Source organism: Hippopotamus amphibius, chromosome 6, assembly GCF_030028045.1.
Source record: "Hippopotamus amphibius kiboko isolate mHipAmp2 chromosome 6, mHipAmp2.hap2, whole genome shotgun sequence".
Lineage (NCBI taxonomy): Eukaryota > Metazoa > Chordata > Mammalia > Artiodactyla > Hippopotamidae > Hippopotamus > Hippopotamus amphibius.
The window spans coordinates 17,347,656-17,366,616 of record NC_080191.1 but is presented as its reverse complement, the minus strand read 5'-3'; the positions used below and the strand labels follow the sequence as shown (position 1 = coordinate 17,366,616).

The following is an 18,961-nucleotide window of genomic DNA, read 5'->3' as shown; positions in this document are numbered from 1 at the left end:
GGAGATGCATTTCCTGTGAGTGTGCACGCATGCACACTCGCACACGGGCTCACATGTAGGCGTACACACGTGTGCACACAAACGCCAAGAGTTCTACTGTCCCTTGCTGCCAGTATTATTTATTAACCATGTAATTTAGTTGAAAAACATTTAATTCATCCCATGAACTCTTTCAATGACATATAAATTATCATTTCAAATCTGAAAGGACTTTCAAGATTATTTATTTCAATAGTCCCTAGGCTTTTGCATTTCACAGACCAGTAACATTTCAAAAAAATTAGTTCCAAAATAGGTTGGTGTCCATCTTTTTATCTTACTCAGTAAGGATAGTAAAACAAACACAAAAACAAACAAAATAAACCTATCTACTATCATCAGCATTTCCAGAAACTAATCTCAGAACTCAAAAACTAAAATTAGCTTTGTGAAAAACTTACCAAAATACTGGCATTGGGTATGATTGATATATTATTTTGCAAAGAAGTCCAGAGAAGGAAATAACTTGTCTGAGATAACAACTAGCTTGAAGTAGAACCACCCTCTTTACACCACACTCTACTTCTTTCCTTGTTCTCACAGATAAATGATGTCAATGTTGCAAAGACAAACTCTCTGATTTAAGAAAAACTTTTGAAAGTGGGGTGTGCAGTAGTTAACCATAAATCTGAAAAGCTGTGGGTGGGGGTGGGGGAGGGATGAGTCAGAATAAAATTCACCCATGGGAAGAAAAAGAGAAGCAGCAATTGAGTATAAAGAATTTTCAAATACTTACCATGACACAACTACCCAAACTGAGGTGGTGAAGCTCTGAACAGAAGTTCAAAATGCTGAGCAGGGCTGTTTGCTGCCATCAGGAACCACAACAGAGGCAAATAAGGAAAAGGGAAAGAAAGTGAAACAAAGAGAAGAGGTCAATTAGGCATTAAAGGCTGTCACTGCTTTTCCTGAAATAGTGTTCAAAACCTCAGTTACAGACACCACAAATGCCATTTAATGAGTCCCCAGGTGTTCACACCATCGATTGGCTTTGAGTCAAGGTAATCATTACTCATCTCCACGTAAGTCGTCACTCTGTATATGATTTTGCATGCCCTAAAGACACCTATATTCCCTATGACCTCTCAGTGCATTTCCCAAAGGTAAGCAATTTGAAAGCCTGGTGAAGATGGAACAACAAGACAAGCTAAACCATCCCTCCCTCCAAAAATAAAAAAAAAAAAAAAGCACCGAGGGTTGGTGACACTGTAGGACAGCGGCAGCTCTGACATTCACTGATCAGCTGCAGCCTGATGGAACTGCCAATAGCCACCCCAAATCAGGGTTGAGCCAGTGACTTTAATGTCAAAGGATTCTCTTTGTTGACAAGGATCCCAACAACCATCGAGCACCTGTCATCAGCAACATGCTGACTGAAACGTATATAACGTGCACTTTCTAGTCATATTTCTGCCATTTCAGCCCATCCGTCCTGTGCAATGAAAACGGTCTCACCACTAAAGAAACCCAAAGGTCTGTGGGACTGCTCCATAATCACGGTTCCTGAAAGAGCTCTAAACGGTCAGAATTTCACTTGATGACATGCCTGCCATGAAAAAATTTAAAAACAAGCAATGCAAAACATCTGGATTTCTGGGTTTTTTAAATAAATTAAAAAAAATACTACTCAAACATGTGGCAAACTTTCTAAACATCTGAACTAAATAAATCATATCTAACAAAATTAAGATGATATTATACATCCTCTGTTTAATCTATTCCAAGCGTTCAGAAATTAAAAAACTATCAATTGGGGAGGAATTGAAGAATGTGCCAATGACAACACAAAACATTTATTGATTCTTATTGAGAAAACAAAGTACCGAAGTATTTCATTTAAAATAAACTTAGGAAAAAATAAAATAATAATAGTTATAATAGGCCCTAGATTGGTACTAGACAAGACTAATTGTTTCACTGTTGTGCATTTTTTTAATTTAAGCAAAAAAAAATGTTTATATTGATTCTATGCTTAAGTTTCAACACAACTTATAACAAAAACAAGACAATGAAATGTAGCTCTCAGAATGTTGACATCAGAAGAGGTGTATGAAGATAAGTTAATTTTCAGATTCTCCATACTACTTAGCTATTTTAACTTACTGATGGGAAAATGACATTAGGTTTGTTTTTAGTAAAGTACTACATCTTATGGCAAGGTTGTTTGATAAGATTTTCCCAGAGCAAGATCCAGAATATATTAGAGAATTTTTACAGAGGATTCCATATATTTTTGTGGATAAGAAATTTTAAACTAAAAAAAAAGACATATACACACCCCTCATTCATGATTCATGGAAATTGTTTGGTCATTTACTTTTAAATTGCTTACAATGAAGAACCTCAAATATGCAGAGGTTCTTCTAGTTCTTAAGTATAGCATCCAAGACAATGAATACCCATGTAGTCACAATTCAGATTTGCCAAATCTTAACATATTTCCCTCTTTCCTTATCTCCTCTACTTGTGTATCCTTCCATCCATTCACACATTTTCTCAGAAGTGACCTTTCTCATGACTCAGGGTTTAAAAACATGCTTGAAAATTACATAATTTTACTATATATTATGGATCACTTTTGAATTAATATTCTCATAATTATATATCTAGAAAACATCTGTGTAAGGGTAGATGCATTCTGGAAGAATTTCAAGTTGTAGAAGAGGAATCCATGACCTGTTATACTTATTCAGGCAAATATTTTCAGTCTCCATATTGATTAAGAATTAAACATTCATTTAATAGGAGAATTATCATTTTTCATTCCTACCTTAAAAAAGGAACTAACACAGAAGAGATTCATATTGAATGATATAACACATCTTTGCTAAATAGATGTGAGATCAAACGCTGAGACCAAGCTATGGGGGGAGAAGAATGACCTTGGAAGAGATGCTGTGAGGAATGTAACAAGGAGTCAAATAGAGATAAATAAAAGGGTTGACTGCTAGCACTGAGGTGAGCAGGTACAAGTTAACAGTTTGCTGACTTTTGTCCAGCAGAGCTCATGATAAGCAAGAGACTGTGGGGGTGCCCAGGCATAGAGCACACATCTACAGATCAGCCCGCAATCTCTCCAAATCCAGTTAGCCAATTTCCTCTTAGAATAGCTTTAGCATTTTCTTTCTCTATGCTATTAGTGTTCAGAATTAAAGTATTACTATTGATGCTAAAGCAAAAAGGAGACACTACCTCTCCACTTCCAGATGTAAAATGAGCCGATTTTTGAGAGACCACAAATTCAACGATTTAGAGCAGTTGACAAAATACTGCTCGCGGGTCAAATTCAGCTCATTGGCTGTTTTTGTAAATAAAGTTTTATTGGAACAAGACACACCCATTCATTTATGCATTGTTTATAGCTGTTTTCACACTACAGCAGCAGGGCTGAGTAGTTATGACAGAGAATAATGGCCTGCAAAGCCTAAAATATTTACTATCAAGCCTTTAACAGAAAGAGTTTGCCCACCGGCAACTTAAGAAAACAATTCTACCCTAATAAGCACTTGCATCACTTTTACACTTCTAGAGCACACAAATAGATGGATTAAAACTATATTAAGTGTACTACAAAAAAGGTATTCAGAAATAAAAACTGAACAATTTTATGAACCTCTCAATTAAAAGACTTAAGATATCTTTTAGGTCCCCAAATTGACAAATTCTGCTGGTTAGTCCTGTAAAATTCAATATAAACACAAGAGTAGCTCTATAAAATTAAAATACAATTTAACTAGTTAGCAGCTTTGATAATGCAAGGCAGCAGATTCATTCTCAAATGGGTTTGCAATTTTTAAACAAAGGCCAACCTTATTTAAATCACTGTGGAAAGGGAATCACTAAGAAGTGACTGGCTCCATGTTAATTTCTTCTACAGGATTTTCAAAACATACTCTAGGTGAACGCTGGCACCTGGTAGTAGGATGTATGTTCATAAAGAAAGAATCCTTTTGCATTCTACTAAAAATCTACCTACTAACCCTGTTCAGCAGCTTCAAAATCCAATGGATAATTATAAGTTATAGAGAATTATTATTGCCTCTACTTATTACAAGGAAATTTATTGAGGTAAAAGAAGGCAGGAATTCAAACTTTCATTGACAGTTTTTTAAGAGATGCTACACATAAAGTTCAAAATCTCCTATCTTCCAGACTTCTAAAGTGCTAAGCAAAAATACTCAATAACTGATATTTATTATACTTACATATATATTTTAGTAGTTATAAGTATGCATACCATGTACATTTTATAATATAATAAGACTTTACATAAACCACATATGCAATACTGTGTTCACTATTTTACATTAATACAGGTTTATAATTATAACTAATTAATAATTCTTGTAATTAAAAGTTTTTTGCAGTTAAAAGTTAATTCTTGCTTATCTTTAATAAAGAATACAACCCCACTTACAACACTCTTAATATAAGAAGGTGGGGTTCCAAGTATTTTAGAGTATTTTCTACTCTAAAACATGATTCCTAGAAAGCATATTAAAGAAACAGATAAGTTTATATATCACAGACACACACCAGCTAAAATACAGAGACTAGTGAACACCACCTGATCACAAGCATACTTTCACTGATGATATAATTCAAACACATCACAGCAATAACTAAAAGTAATGAGATGGGATTTTATAAAAGTATAGTCACTAAATTAAAGTTTATACATTTATGTAAGAAATACCATCAAAGAAATCCTAAGAACACAATCACTCAACTATTGGAATTTAAGATCCATCCACATACATGTATGAATTTCTTTCTCTAATTTAAATTTTTTTTTGCCCCAGTGTTCCAATCTCAATAAATTTGGGGAAAGGAAATATAGAAAAAAAGTTGAAGTATTTTAAGACCTATTTAAAGTACTTGAAACTGACTATATTTAGAATATTTAACTTCAATTACTTTATAGATATTTGCTATAAACCAAATTGTTCACTTTTATACAGTTAAATATACAATATGGTACAGTTTATATACTGACACATAATCACAACTTGAAAATAATGTTGTCTTTTACAGGTTAAACCTGAAGATCAGCATTGTGGTGGAAAAGTTAGAGTTCTGATTATTCTCTAAAAAGAGAATGTTCAAGATGATAAATGACATAAATTAATAAAGCTCTTATAAATGCCTTTGAGGAAAAAAAGGAAAGTTCTCTAAACCTAACTGTAGACCTACCCTAGACCACAGACTCAGAAATTTTAGTAGAAGGTTCAAATAATGTGTTAAATTCCAAAAACCCACGTGTGTGAAAGAACAAAACCTAGGACTAAATCACACACGTGTGCGTTGCCCTGTCGTCTCATTTCAGAGCCTATTTTTCCACTGTAGTGGACCGCTCCTATAATAACATAGTTGAATACATCTTTGCTCACAGATGACTAGACATGAATTTACGTATCAACGCATGATGGATGATGGCAGAGATATGCAGTCAAAGTCATGGCAGTTTGCACACCGGCTGGACAGGACTGGAAACATACTGCCTATATAAAAGAATCTTTTGATCAGAGGGGTAAGGACTGGACTGTCAAGAGCGCATAGAAGAGGAGTCTAAAACACACACTTCTTGACACTGTTCATCTAAACGATGCTCAGCTGAAGAGGACGCACTGATCCAAAGACGTTATCTTCTTCCAAAAAGCATGTCCTTCCTTCCTGTTAAGAGGAAGATATCTGTTTTGTGCTGATGCCTTGAAGCATTTAAGTCACATAACTAATGCTCACAGTTATTCTAAACTCCCCAGAGAGGTCTCTCTTTATTTATTTATTTATTAAATGGCCGCTTTGGGTCTTCGTTGCTGAACACGGGCTTTTTCTAGTTGCTGCGAGCGGGGGCTACTCTTCATTGTGGTGCGCAGGCTCCTCATTGTAGTGGCTTCTCCTGTTTTTGGAGCACGGGCTCTAGGTGCATGCACTTCAATAGTTGCGGCACATGGGCTCAATAGCTGTGGCTCACGGGCTCCAGAGCACAGGCTCAATAGCTGTGGTGCTCAGGCCCAACTGCTCTGTGGCATGTGGAATCCTCCCAGGGTAGGGCTCGAACCCGTGTTCCCTGCATTGGCAGGCAGACTCCCCACCACTGCCCCACCTAGGAAGTCCCAGACAGGTCTTATAACTGTAATTTGGTTTCCCTTGTGACATGCCAACAGTGAGAGAATGTGTTCATCAGCTATCTCTAATAAATGTGTCCTTACTGGGTAGATTTCTTATACCTTGTATACTAGTTACTGTCATGAATGTAGATGATAATGAGTCTGACCCCCAAGAGGCTTCTCAACTGTGACTGAATCATTGCCCATCATGCAGGTCACACACACTCAACCCACCAAAAGCCTCACATTCCCACTGGCACTTCTATAAAGCCACCCAGGATAAAAAAGAAGTATAGACATATTCTTGCCTGGAGACATATATTAAAGATTTTTAAGTTTGTTCATTTTAGAATATATTAAAAGTTATTAAAATCGTAATGCTTGATACTATTTAAGAACAAAGTAATTATTAATGTCTTTTGTTTTATATGTTATCTAGCTAAATGAGTCTGTCTGAAATGGACTGCTTTTTAGGTGACAGCTAGCGACAGCCTGCACTACTGAATTTAGGTGACCAAAGTAGGTTCTTCCTATTTCAATTGTTCCTCTTGATCTTAGTTAGCAATCAGCACTGGCTCTGGTGAGAGGCCACTCCTTCCCTTGAGTCTATTAACGGCACTGGCTCTACTAAAAGAAAGACCATCCCTGCTTCTACTTACCAATATACATGAATGTGTTCCCTAAATCAAATAAGAACACAGTCAGAGAACACCATTATCTATGTGTCAGAAAGTAAATTCATGGCACTAAATCAAATCATACTGTTTGCAAAAGACAGTTTATCTATCTTTTGTTGGAAAGCCCAGGTGCTTTCATCAACACAGGGTGGTATGCATTTTTACTTATATATTCACTCTGCTGAATAAAATGGCACAGAAAAAAGAAAATAGGAGGAGAGTGCTGATATCCAACAGAAGTAAAGATCAACGACTTTTGTTTGTCTTCTAGTTCATGAAGATAAAGGCAGTGGGGTCCTTGAAACTGTCATCCCAGCCTAGTAGGCCAAGTAAACAGTTGCTGAACCGCACTTACGGATTACTGTCATATACTAGTCCCCTACAATACCTATAATCAGCTTTTTCCACTTCTTCACATTCTTTCAATTTATGCTCTATCATTCTTGAAGTGAGGCAATCAAAACTGGATGCAGGTGTTCCATTTACAACTCCAACTTTTAAAAAAACACTCTTGGTTTTCTTGTCTGCTGCTAAGCAACAGAATGACATTCTTACTGAGCTACCTATCATGCCCCATCTCAACCCCACCTTCAGATATTTTTTCCCAAACAAAGAAAAGGTAAACAAGCTCAAACTCCTAACACTAATCCAAATTGTTTTAGACAATGTGAAGGGCTTCTCTTGAAGTCACTTTTTATGCAATATGTTAAAAAGTTACCCTTATGCAATCCTTTGTAAGTTGTATTAGTTTGCTAGAACTGCCATGACAAAGTACCATCAACTAGGCAGCTTAAAAAATAGAAACTAATTTTTTCACAATTCTGGAGGCTAGAAGTCTGAGATCAAGGTGTCAGCAGGCTTAATTTCTTCTAAGGCGCCTCTTCTCTTGGCTTGAAACTGGCCACCTCCTTCCAGTGTTTTCATATGGTCTTCCCTCTGTGTGTGTCTGTGTCCTAATATCCTTTTCTTATAAAGACATCACTCATATTGGATTAGGCCCCACCCTAATGACCTTATTTAACTTAATTACCTCTTTAAAGACCCTATCTCCTAATATAGTCATATTATGCAGTACTGGGGGTTAGGACTTCAACACATGAATTTTGGGGAGATATAATTTAGTATTTAAATTATATTTAAATGGCACAAGTATTTAAGAATAGGTTGCAGATATATGTCCCTTTAGTGGTAAAGGAGAATTATATCTTCTTACTTTCAAATGATTCAGGAAAAAAATATGCATATAGCAATCTACTTTTTATGCAACTTTTCTTAAGTCTAAAATTATTTCAAAATAAAAGTTTTTTTCTTTTAAGTATTTAAAAATCTATTTAATGAGTTAAATATCTACAGCCCTCCTCTCATGAAAATTCATCATCATGTATGGCTAAAGAGTACTTGCAATTAATGTTTATCATAAATAATAAGAATCTTTGTGAACAGAGATGAAAAGGACTAAAGGGACTTAAAGTCTTTCCAATCATTATATATCTCACTCTACTATAATTACTTTCTTGTCGCAAATGGTAGAAGAAACTAAATACAACTAGTCTCTTTCCTGTTTGTTCTAAGTTCCCATCTTTTACCTAAAGTCTTGCCTACACAATTCTAAAAGATCTACCAAATTCAGTAAAAAGAAAATTACTGCATTTAAGCACTCATTTCACTAGTTATGCTGGGATCACACAATAAACAGGGTCTAAATTTCAGCTTGAGGGTCATTTCTGTCTCTCTATCACCTGGTACTATCTTGTTTTTCATCAGGCATATATTTACTGCTCCGCATCTACTGAAATTCAACCAGTGTATACCCCTAACTCTGAAAAGAGGCAATTTAATGATTTTCTTTTTTTGGTTGATGTTATAGGAAGACATTTGCTAACTCTGATGAAGCAATTTTTCATCACAATCCTAAACATATCTAAAGAAAGAAAAAGATCTCATGAAATAAACTAACAAAACAAATAGAACTATATTTCACTATCTTTTAGAGCTAAAAATTTTGGACAAATACAGGTCAAATATTTTCTTACAAGTTTTCCAAATTGTAGATACACCCATCCATCTGCTTAGTTGATGTGGTTATTGGTAGAAAGACAAACTTACCTTATGCTTACTAACTTATTAAATAAAGAAAAAATGAATTGACAAGCAACAGTTATCGCTCATTCATTCAACACAAGTTTACTGAATATCTACTAGATATATTCACTATAGTGAATACCAGACATTGTTCTACGTACTAGTTGTAAACAGTCAAACACGGTCCCTTCCATTAGAGAGTTTATAAGTTAAGAATGAACACTCCTTTTACCAGAAACAGATCATAAGTGTGAAAGCAGTAATTTGGCTTATGTCTCTCTTAGCACATGATGGAAAAGATATTCATATTTAGGAAGATTTGTAAGAATACTTCACAAAGTTAGGAATAATTGTGTAGGACTATGCTGAGTAAACCTATACTAACACTTTCATATTTACACAAATCCATCTAATTTATAAAGTGTGTTGTTGTTTACATGTATGATCTAACTTGGTCTTCTCAATAGCCTATGTGATAGGGTAAGTTTTTTCTTTTAACAGATAAACTTTTAGCTTAGTATAAGTGACTTACCTAAGCACATAAATCTTTCAAGTGGGAAAGCCAAGAGAAGGACTGAGTTTTTTGATGTTGGTCTCTGATACAGACCAAATAACAAATATAGTCCCAGTTTTTAAATTATCAAATAATGTCTGAATCAGTCACCCAGACCCTGCTGCTAAGCGATTTTAACCATAGCTAAAGTCTGAACAAGATCCTACTGCTGCTTCCCCTCACTGAAGGGTACTAACTGTGGTATTAGCCAAAGCAGTGGAGCTGGGGAGAAGAATGAGCTAGGACCAGGTCATAAAAGGCTGGGATCAAAAACTGGTGACAGTGACACTTGGGGCTTGTTATAAGGTTGCTCTCATTTTAGTTGACTATCGAAGCAGCAATCAAGCAGCACTAAGATACAACCCCAGTTTCTGACAAGGTTACAATGAGGCTCAGTGGGCAGTGCAGCAGGGCTTGTTGGTAAAAATCTGTCAGACAGAGAGAAGCCCGGTGCCCTGGGCCCACTGTCTGTTTCAGCACTGGCTCAGGGAGGTGCCACATCAGCATACCAGGATCTACCCAGCAGCATACAAGGCAATTCTCACCCTACTATAGTTTCATTCCCCCGTATTCTCATTCTTACTGAGTAACCAGACCTGCAACATGCCTGGCTATAACTAACCACTTAAGAACACACTACCTAGACATCAACCACGCATCACTTTACATGCAAAAATATTTGGGGGACTGTATGTACCAATGCTGCTCCCCACTATGGTAAAATATTGAGAGTTGGCCTATATATATAAACCATTTGCTTGAGGTAGTTCATCATGTATTGATTCTAAAAACTATTACTTAAATGTTTCTAAGTGTAATTTGAATAACTGTTGTTATAAATTCAGAACTAAGACTTCAAACTAAGTCTGTTCATAATAAAAAAAAAAAGTTTTGCCTATAGTAGATATTTTAGACTAGAAAATGTTTACAGAATATAACAATAGTTTGCATTTTACACTGGATCAAAATATCATGTATCTTATTTACAATGTTATATTTCCTTACCAATTACAGATTAGAAAAGGACTAAGTACAAAGAAAAAAGCTCTATTTTAGGTAGAGGCAGGCATGCTATTAGAATAACTACTATATTCTATGCTCTTATGTATCTTATAATTTTCACTATAACACTGAGGCCCCCAAATCTGGGTTCAAATCCTGACTCTAACTTATTGCTCTGTGCCACTGGGAAACTTACTAATCTGTTGGGATCTTTGTTTCATCATCTGTAAGATTTAAAAGTAACACCTACTCTCACTGGACTAGTGTAAAGGATTAAATAATACGCAAAATGTCTAGGACAGCAAACAGAATGTATTCAGTAAGTTTTCCCAAACTTTGGTACTAAAATCCAGGTCTCCAATATCCTCTAAAGCTATATTCACTATGTACACAGATTTGCTTAAATTTTATAAAATGGCATAAATGTATTACATTTATTAATGTAAATTATATGTAGGCACATAAAATGTAACTCTATTACATCATAAATCTGACCTCTCCGAAGATAATATGCTATAATAGAGTCAATATTTTATATACTAATTTTTGCTTATTTTAGAATTATATAGAGTTTAGAAAAACAAGGGTAAAGGTGGCACTGGATAATTTGTATTCCTTTGGGGAAAAAAAAAACGCTAACTTCTCCCAGGAAGTTCAAATTCCTATCTTCTTTTTCTCCTCATATATTTCCTTAGAGCCATCAGAGGCATCTGAAATCAACTGCTATTCCAAACAGTTTATAACATCTGAATGTACTGCCAAAGATTATGTGGAAGGTTTAGAGAGAAGCCAATCCCCTAAATCTTGTCGTCTCACTCTGTTTTTTCTCACCCACCAATGTGGTTGAGTGCAGGACTGAAACAGTGCACATGTGGAAGGGAAAAGGAGGTGACATAATGCTTTGCTTAAGTGACAAGGGAGGTGCTCACAAACTGATATGAATACCAGTGCTGTGGCTTCTGTTTGTTTTAAAAGAGACCAGTGGATTGTGTGGTCTTTTCCCTTTATTCCTCTGAGTTACTTGGTGCCCGTGGGAGAGTCTGATGCAGATCCCAGGAACGACAAGATAACAGAAGTGAATAAAGGATAGGCAGAGAGAGCTGGGAAGCTGTAAAAGTAAACACTGCCTGGGTAGGTTTTTCTCAGTTTTGAATTTTGCCATTTATATCACTACGATGACACTATTTTTTATTTTATTGTAAGTCAACTGTAGATCAATGAAAGTCAATTTCATAATTTTTTCTATGTATTAAATTCCAGGAAAATTGTGTAGGATAAATTTATAAATGATTTTATGGTATTTTAGCAGATGGACTAATAAAAACAAACTCGAATAGGTAGTAACGTATGGTACAAACCAAATTTTACTTAATGCAATCATACAGTGATTTCACATCTATGTTTAAGTAATGAGGGAGGCTGAGCTGATGCTATTTAGACTTGGATACATATGTATAGGTCTCCACTCTTGAGATATGAAATCTTTTCAATCCCTACAAAACATACTTTTTAAAAAATATGTAGTCATATTCTACCAGTTTCTTGGGGGTAAATCGAAGAAAACTGTGGACCACGTAATGATTCCCTGACACTTAGATCATGTTAATTTATAACATTTCAAAAGCTTTACATGGGGCATATTTTTACAAATCATCACAGATGGAAGATGCCTAACAAGTTCACATCATCTCGATTTTTACCCGACTTTTCTTTCCAAAGGTTCACTTATTAACGAACTATGCTACATTTCTTCTTAAAGTTAAATTTAATTAGCAAATTTAAAAATGAGGCATTATCTTGCTCAGAGGATATCAGTCTTGATAGCCCACAGGGCAATATAAAACAGTAACATAAAACTGTAAATACACCAGTAAAAAGCAGGTGTGGCATAATTTCAGAACAGATAGGTCTACCCAAGAAAAGATAGCTGACAATTTTATACCCACATAAATGGCAAGTCACTTCACTACAGACCAATGAAAACGTGAGCTAACACTATCTTTCAACTGGCATTCAGGAACAACAGTCCTCTCATTTTACAAAGAAAGAATCTTGGAATTTGAGAGACTATGTGAGTTAAGCATGTTACTGGTAGGGCCAGAACCAGAATCAAAGTCTTCTTTGCACCAAAGCAGGTCACCAGTTAAACTCTAGCTAAAAATTTTGCCCCAAATCAGGAATACTATATTCAGGCTTCCAAAGATTAGTTTAAAAACTATGTTGAGCTAGATAGGTCTACTCTGATCTACCAATAAAAAAAAGCTCTACACTCAGATGGTTTTATAGATAAATTCTATCTAACAAATAATTCTCATTTATTAAAGTAATTCTAGATCAAAGAAGAAAGATGTCAATGTCACAAATAATTTTGCCAAGATGTCATAATCCTAGCTCCAAAGCTGATAAAATGGCTTGAAAAGGAAAAACACAGCTCAATTTCATTTAAGAAAGCAGATGTAAAAAGTATTAATAAGTCTTAACTCTTAAAGAATATTTACTATGGACCAGGTACTGTTGTAGACGCTTTACATGTATTAAATCAGTTAATCCTCACAACAACTCTTTAAAAGGCTTACTACCATTATCTCTACTTCAGTGAAGCACAGGGGGTCAAGAAACTTCCTCACGGTGACAATTAGTAACTGATAAAGCTAGAATCCAAATTTGGCTCCAAAATATAGGAAAATAACCTAGCTATGTATTAAGCTAAAACATGTAGGAATTACCACAGGAATGTAAGGACTGTCCAACATAAGTCATTATATTAATAAACAAGAAAAGGAAAAAGATCAGTGTGGTAATGGAGGTTTTAAAATTTTTAAATACAATATACATTTTTGATAAGAATATTCTTAATTAAACAAGAATGATAAAGACTATTTATCAGAAGAAAACATCAAACAACATATAAAATCAGTAAGCTACATGGGGAGCTGTCTACTTAGTTCACTAATGAAGTCCTAGTGACTAGAGCAGTGCCTGGCACATAATAGCATGCAAATATTTGTTATATAAATATTAAAAAAAGAAAAAACACTCTACATTAGAAATAAGACTGGTATACCTATTGTGACTCTATTATTCTACATTATTTATGAAGTTCTACTTAATGTAGCAATACTTTAAACATTGGAACAGAAAGAAAAAGTATATTAATTTCCAGATTATATAATTGTATCATTAGAAAACTCAAAAGACATAAGTTATTAGAACAATTATAAGCATTCAGTAAGGCAAGTAGATACAAGATAAATATAAAAAAAAAACCCAACTTTTCTTTACACTAACAATAACCAATTAAAATGAAAGAAAATAGTCTCTGGGACTACAAAATACAAGGGATAAATTTAACCAGAAAGATATAAAACTTAAGTGAAGAAAACTATAACATGCTCTTGGATGTAAAACAAGACCTATACAAACAGACAGGAAGCTTTATTAAAGAGCAAAATGAAATATAATAAAGGCACTTCTAATAAAATCCTTGCTGAAAGAGGTATCTAGAAGAATAATACACAAGGATTCTTTTAATAGTATTCCCTTTTTAAAATAAATTTATAAATTTATTTATTTATTGGCTACATTGGGTTTCATTGCTGTGCAAGGGCTTTCTCTAGTTGCGGTGGGAGGGTGCTACTCTTCGTTGTGCTGTGCAGGCTTCTCATTGCGGTGGCTTCTCTTGTTGCAGAGCACAGGCTCTAGGCACACAGGCTTCAGTAGCTGTGGCACATGGGCTCAAAAGTTGTGGTTTGCGGGCTCCAGAGCACAGGCTCAGTAGTTGTGACGCATAGGCTTAGTTGCTCCCTGGTATGTGAGATCTCCCTGGCCCAGGGATCAAACCTGTGTCCCCTGCATTGGCAGGCAGATTCTTAACCACTGCGTCACCAGGGAAGCCCAAGGATTTTTTTTTTTTAAGTTTAAAAAGAATAGAGAGAGATTTTCCCTACCACATAGTAAAACATACTACAAACTGCCATAATAAAATTATTACTCATTACTGTTATTAGCATCTAATATTTATTGAGAGTTTACTACATCTTTGGCACCCTCTAAGTACATTACATGTAATTAATTCTCACAATGACCCTATGAGATCTGTATTTTTATTATCTCTACTTTAGATATGAGGAAACAGAAATACTGAGAGGATGAATACTTCGCCAAGGCAACATTCAAGACAGGCAGGGTCACTAGACTGGGGAAGCAACTGGTACGCCACCTTGGAAAAGTAATTTGGCTATCTTATTCATTCATTTAAATATTTACTGAATGGCCAGTCTTTACCAAGTATGATACTAGATACCAGGAACACGGCAATGAAAAAGGCAGACAAGGCTCCTACCTTTGTGAAACTTATATTTCAGTGTAAGGAGACAGGTAATAGCAAGAAAACCAGTAAGAATCTCACGGTGATAAAGTTTCTAAAAAGAAAATACACTGGGTCATATGACAAAAGCAAACTAGAGGGGGGCAGAGGGCTACCTTTCATCAATGTCTAAGAAGCCATCTCTGAAAAAAAAAATACTTAAGCTGGACACTGAGTTGAGAAGAGGGCAGCCACGTAATGAGCTGGAAGGACATTCCAGACAGGTAAAGGAGAAAAAGCCATCAGCTGGGACTGGAATGTTCAAGGAATAGAAAGAAGGCCAACATGACTGGAGTGTGGCAGCAAGTGGATGTTTACCACAGGGACCCAGGCACACACCCCAACCAGACATACCACTTACAGAACGCTATCCTACAGCAATAATGTACACATAAAACTCTGCAAAATAATTTTATTGCTAGATGGTTTGTAAAAGAAAAACAGCTGGAAGAACCAAAATGTTGACCATTTGGAGAACAGTTGAGTAGATTATGGTAAAACATAAACTACACAGTTAATGAAAAGAGTCAGGTGGTAGTATACGTAATGACCTGGTAAGATGTCCTAGAGCTATGTGGAAAAAAGCAAGGAGGATCAATAAATATTATATGACTTCATTTTTCTTTAATGAGACTCCTAAACTACGTATTAGGAATTTTAACTCTGATGTTCAGTCCTGGATAAATTCCACTTAGCTTCCTCTCACTCCAAGCAAATGTCCTCCTACATGCTTTCCTCCCACCTCTTTCTCTAATTCATTCCCTGCCAGCATTTCAGCTCACCTCAGCCTATTGCTTGCTTCTTTACCTAGAAGCATAAACAGCAGTACAAAAATTTTAAGAGCACAGAGGATGGATGAGATGCAGAGGATGGACTGGAGATCTCGAGGTTTGGGGGGGCAGGGGGTGAAGGGGAAGCTGAGACGAAGTGAGAGAGTAGCATAGACACATATATACTACCAACTGTAAAATAGATAGCCAGTGGGAAGTTGCTGTATAACAAAGGGAGTTCAGCTCGATGATGGATGATGCCTTGGAGCACTGGGATGGGGAGGTTGGGGGGCAGTTGAGGGAGGGAAGGGATACGGGGATATGTGTAAAAAAAAAAATTTCTTAGAATGAAAAAAAAAAAAACCACACCACAATACACATAGACTAATTCTGAAATGACTGAATCAGCTCTAATGATTTTAGAATAGTCAGGTTGCATCATACACTTAACCTATTTAAAACTCAGAAATCACATTATTATGAGCAATTACAGGCAACTAAATACTCAGTTGGCTATTACACTAGCAGAGGTGTAAATCTTACCTCTACTTTTGTTCGATAGAGAACGAGTCGTTTAAGGCCACATAATTTGGCAATGTGGTTGAAAGCTTGAGGTGGTAGTTTATCACAGGATGAGAGATTTAAGTCCTGTAGGTTTGGACACATCTCAGAAATAATCTCCAAGCAAGTTTCATTAAGGAAGTGGCTGCAAGATAATTCAAGGCGCACTAATTCAGATCCACAGACCTTCAGAAACCTGTAAAAACAATGTTCCGCGTGAATTTCATAAAACTAAAAGATATTTTTTGCAAGTATGTTGGAATTATATCGATTCTAAGCAGACGCCTTCAAAAGAAAAGATTCCTATTAGGGAAAATAAAAAACTTGTTTCATTTAAATTCTCATTTACTGCGTGCCAAAACAGGCACGGTTAGGCGCAAATAAATCAACCTGAGAAGATAAAATGGATTTACATCACATGAAAAGTCAGCTAATGCTAAGTGAGAAATTAAGAAAGCAACGGGTGTATTTCTTCTACTTACCTGTAATTCATATCTGAGCTGGCGGAGCCAATAAACAAAACATAGCAAAACTCTAAACTCTTGGAAGATATTTCTCCCTAAAGGGTACCCATTCGGTACTGGATAATTTATTTTGAATGTGGCACACAAAGCGACAGCTCTAACTAAATGACCTCAAAACAAATCAGACTAGCCCCCTCTCAACTCAGAACATTTCTGGGTTGGTTTAACTGTACTGTTGAGATATGTTCCTTGTAACTGTTACTATTTAGCACCTAGACTAATGTTGATATTAGTACAAGATATTCAATTGCAGCTTCACATAAAATACACAGAAATAACTCAATGTGTAGGACACAAAACCCTTCATCAGAGTAGGAATGACTATATTTATCTTCATTACATTACAGATGAGAGGAAAACAGTCCTGTCCAAAATCACTGTCTGATAATAAATGTGAAATGTGAGTCTACGAGAATTTGAATCCCTGAAACTTTATCAAGTAAGCAAAGTGAACCCTTAAACAAGCGCAACACTCATCTCTGTCCAGGTCTCTTGACGTTTTCTTGCCCATCTCAGTGTCACATCAGTCACATACTGTTAGTTTATTTATAACACATCTTTTTTCCTACATGATTTAATTAGCTTACAAATACACATGCAAAATAAAACTAAATCAATCACTTATGAAAATAAAGGAAGGAACACCAGACTTCTAAGTCAAAAGATGGATGTTTTCCCCTTTCTACCACTTCCTAGCATGTGACCTTGGAAAAGGCATGTACCCAAGTCTCGGCATTTCCTCAGCTGTAGAAGGCAGACTAGAAACATGTAATAGCGTTCACCACACTGTTTGTGGTTTTGAGCATCCCACGATAATGTGAAAACAGTTTGCAAAGACCAAAGCACCCCATGAACATTAAAATAAAAGCGAAATCTTGGCCAACACACATTCAAACAATAATAAAAAATTTAATTGCTACAAATTTATTTTAAATATTGCAAATAACACAGTAGCCCACACATCTTATTTATGCCCAAACATCCACCAAGAACATCCGTTTATTCTTAATCCACGGCAGCATATGTTCTGCTCTCCCTAAATGCATCCTTTCCTTTTAAATCCCAAATTAAATGGCCTTTCTTTGCAGTCCTTGTATTACTTGATTTATTGTGGCATTTCACACAACCGCCCTCCCCTTCCTTCAAATTCTTAGATACTCCTCAAGCTATTCTCTCTCCTTAAATTCCTCTGACCTGTCTTACTACTGTGTGCTTTGCTATTATAGTAGCTAAATTGCAAGTTTGCATCAACTACCTCAATTCATTCACCCAACAAATATTTACTGAGCTCCAACTATGACCCAAGCGTTACTCTAGGCACTGGGAAGTTGGCAGTGGGCAAAGCAAAGTCCCTGCTCTCACTGAGCTTACTTACATTTTGGTAGGAGAGGTAGACCATAAACAAATAAGTTAAATGAGTAAAATTAATAATATATTAGAGAGAGAAAAGCACCAAGGAGGAAATAAAAGCAGAGAAGGGCAGCAGGAAGTGTCAAGGGTAGACAGGGTGGTGAGAGGAGCCTCATTGAGAAGGGGAGTCAAGCCCCAAGGAAGTGAGAGGGTGAGCAAAGCAGTTCCCTTAAGCAGCAGCGCTCCAGGCAGAGGGAAGGGCAAGTACAACGGCTCGGAGGCAGGACAGCACGGACAATGCCCAGAGTGTGGAGCTATAAGGAGGCTCAAAGTGAGAGGGAGACGGGGAGCAGATCGGAGAGGTGAGGGGCAGTTCACAGAGTGTGTGTCCTATAAAGACTCTGGCTTTTGAGGGAGATGGGGTTCTCAAGCATCAAAGGGTGTTGAGCAGAGGTGTGGCACAACCTGCTTGTGTTTTAACAGGGTCACTCCGGTTTCTGTGTGGAGAACACACTGAAGGAGAACAGGGGTAAAAACAGGGGGACCATCAGGGCACCAGGACCATATTCAAGGAAGAGAGGATGATGCCCTGGATCCGGGTGGTGGCAATGAACGTGGTGCTCAATATTCAGACTCAGGAGCTATGTCATGTGAAGTGAGTCAGAAAGAGAACAGATACCGTATGCTCACACATATGTATGGAATCTAAAAAAATGGTACTGATGAACTCAGTGGTAGAGGAAGAATAAAGACACAGAGGTTGAGAACAGACTTGAGGACATGGGAAGGGGGGGGAGGAGAAGCTGGAACAAAGTGAATTGACATTTATACACTACCAAATGTAAAATAGATGGCTAGTGGGAAGCAACTGCCTAACACAGGGAGATCAACTTGATGATGGGTGATGACTTAGAGGGGTGGGATAGG

The 18,961-nt window shown here is 36.4% G+C and overlaps 1 protein-coding gene across 2 annotated transcripts in view; it reads right to left on the bottom strand.

Annotated features, from left to right (window-relative positions):
* Positions 1-18,961, bottom strand: part of FBXL4 (F-box and leucine rich repeat protein 4) — a 65,570-nt gene that overhangs the window by 8,202 nt on the left and 38,407 nt on the right. For both annotated transcript variants that reach the window (XM_057739680.1, XM_057739681.1), the window contains exons 5-6: positions 16,143-16,356; positions 776-847 (exon numbers count right to left, since the gene is read on the bottom strand). In XM_057739680.1, the coding sequence (XP_057595663.1) occupies positions 776-847; positions 16,143-16,356 (286 nt within the window). The remainder of the gene's footprint in view (positions 1-775; positions 848-16,142; positions 16,357-18,961) is intronic.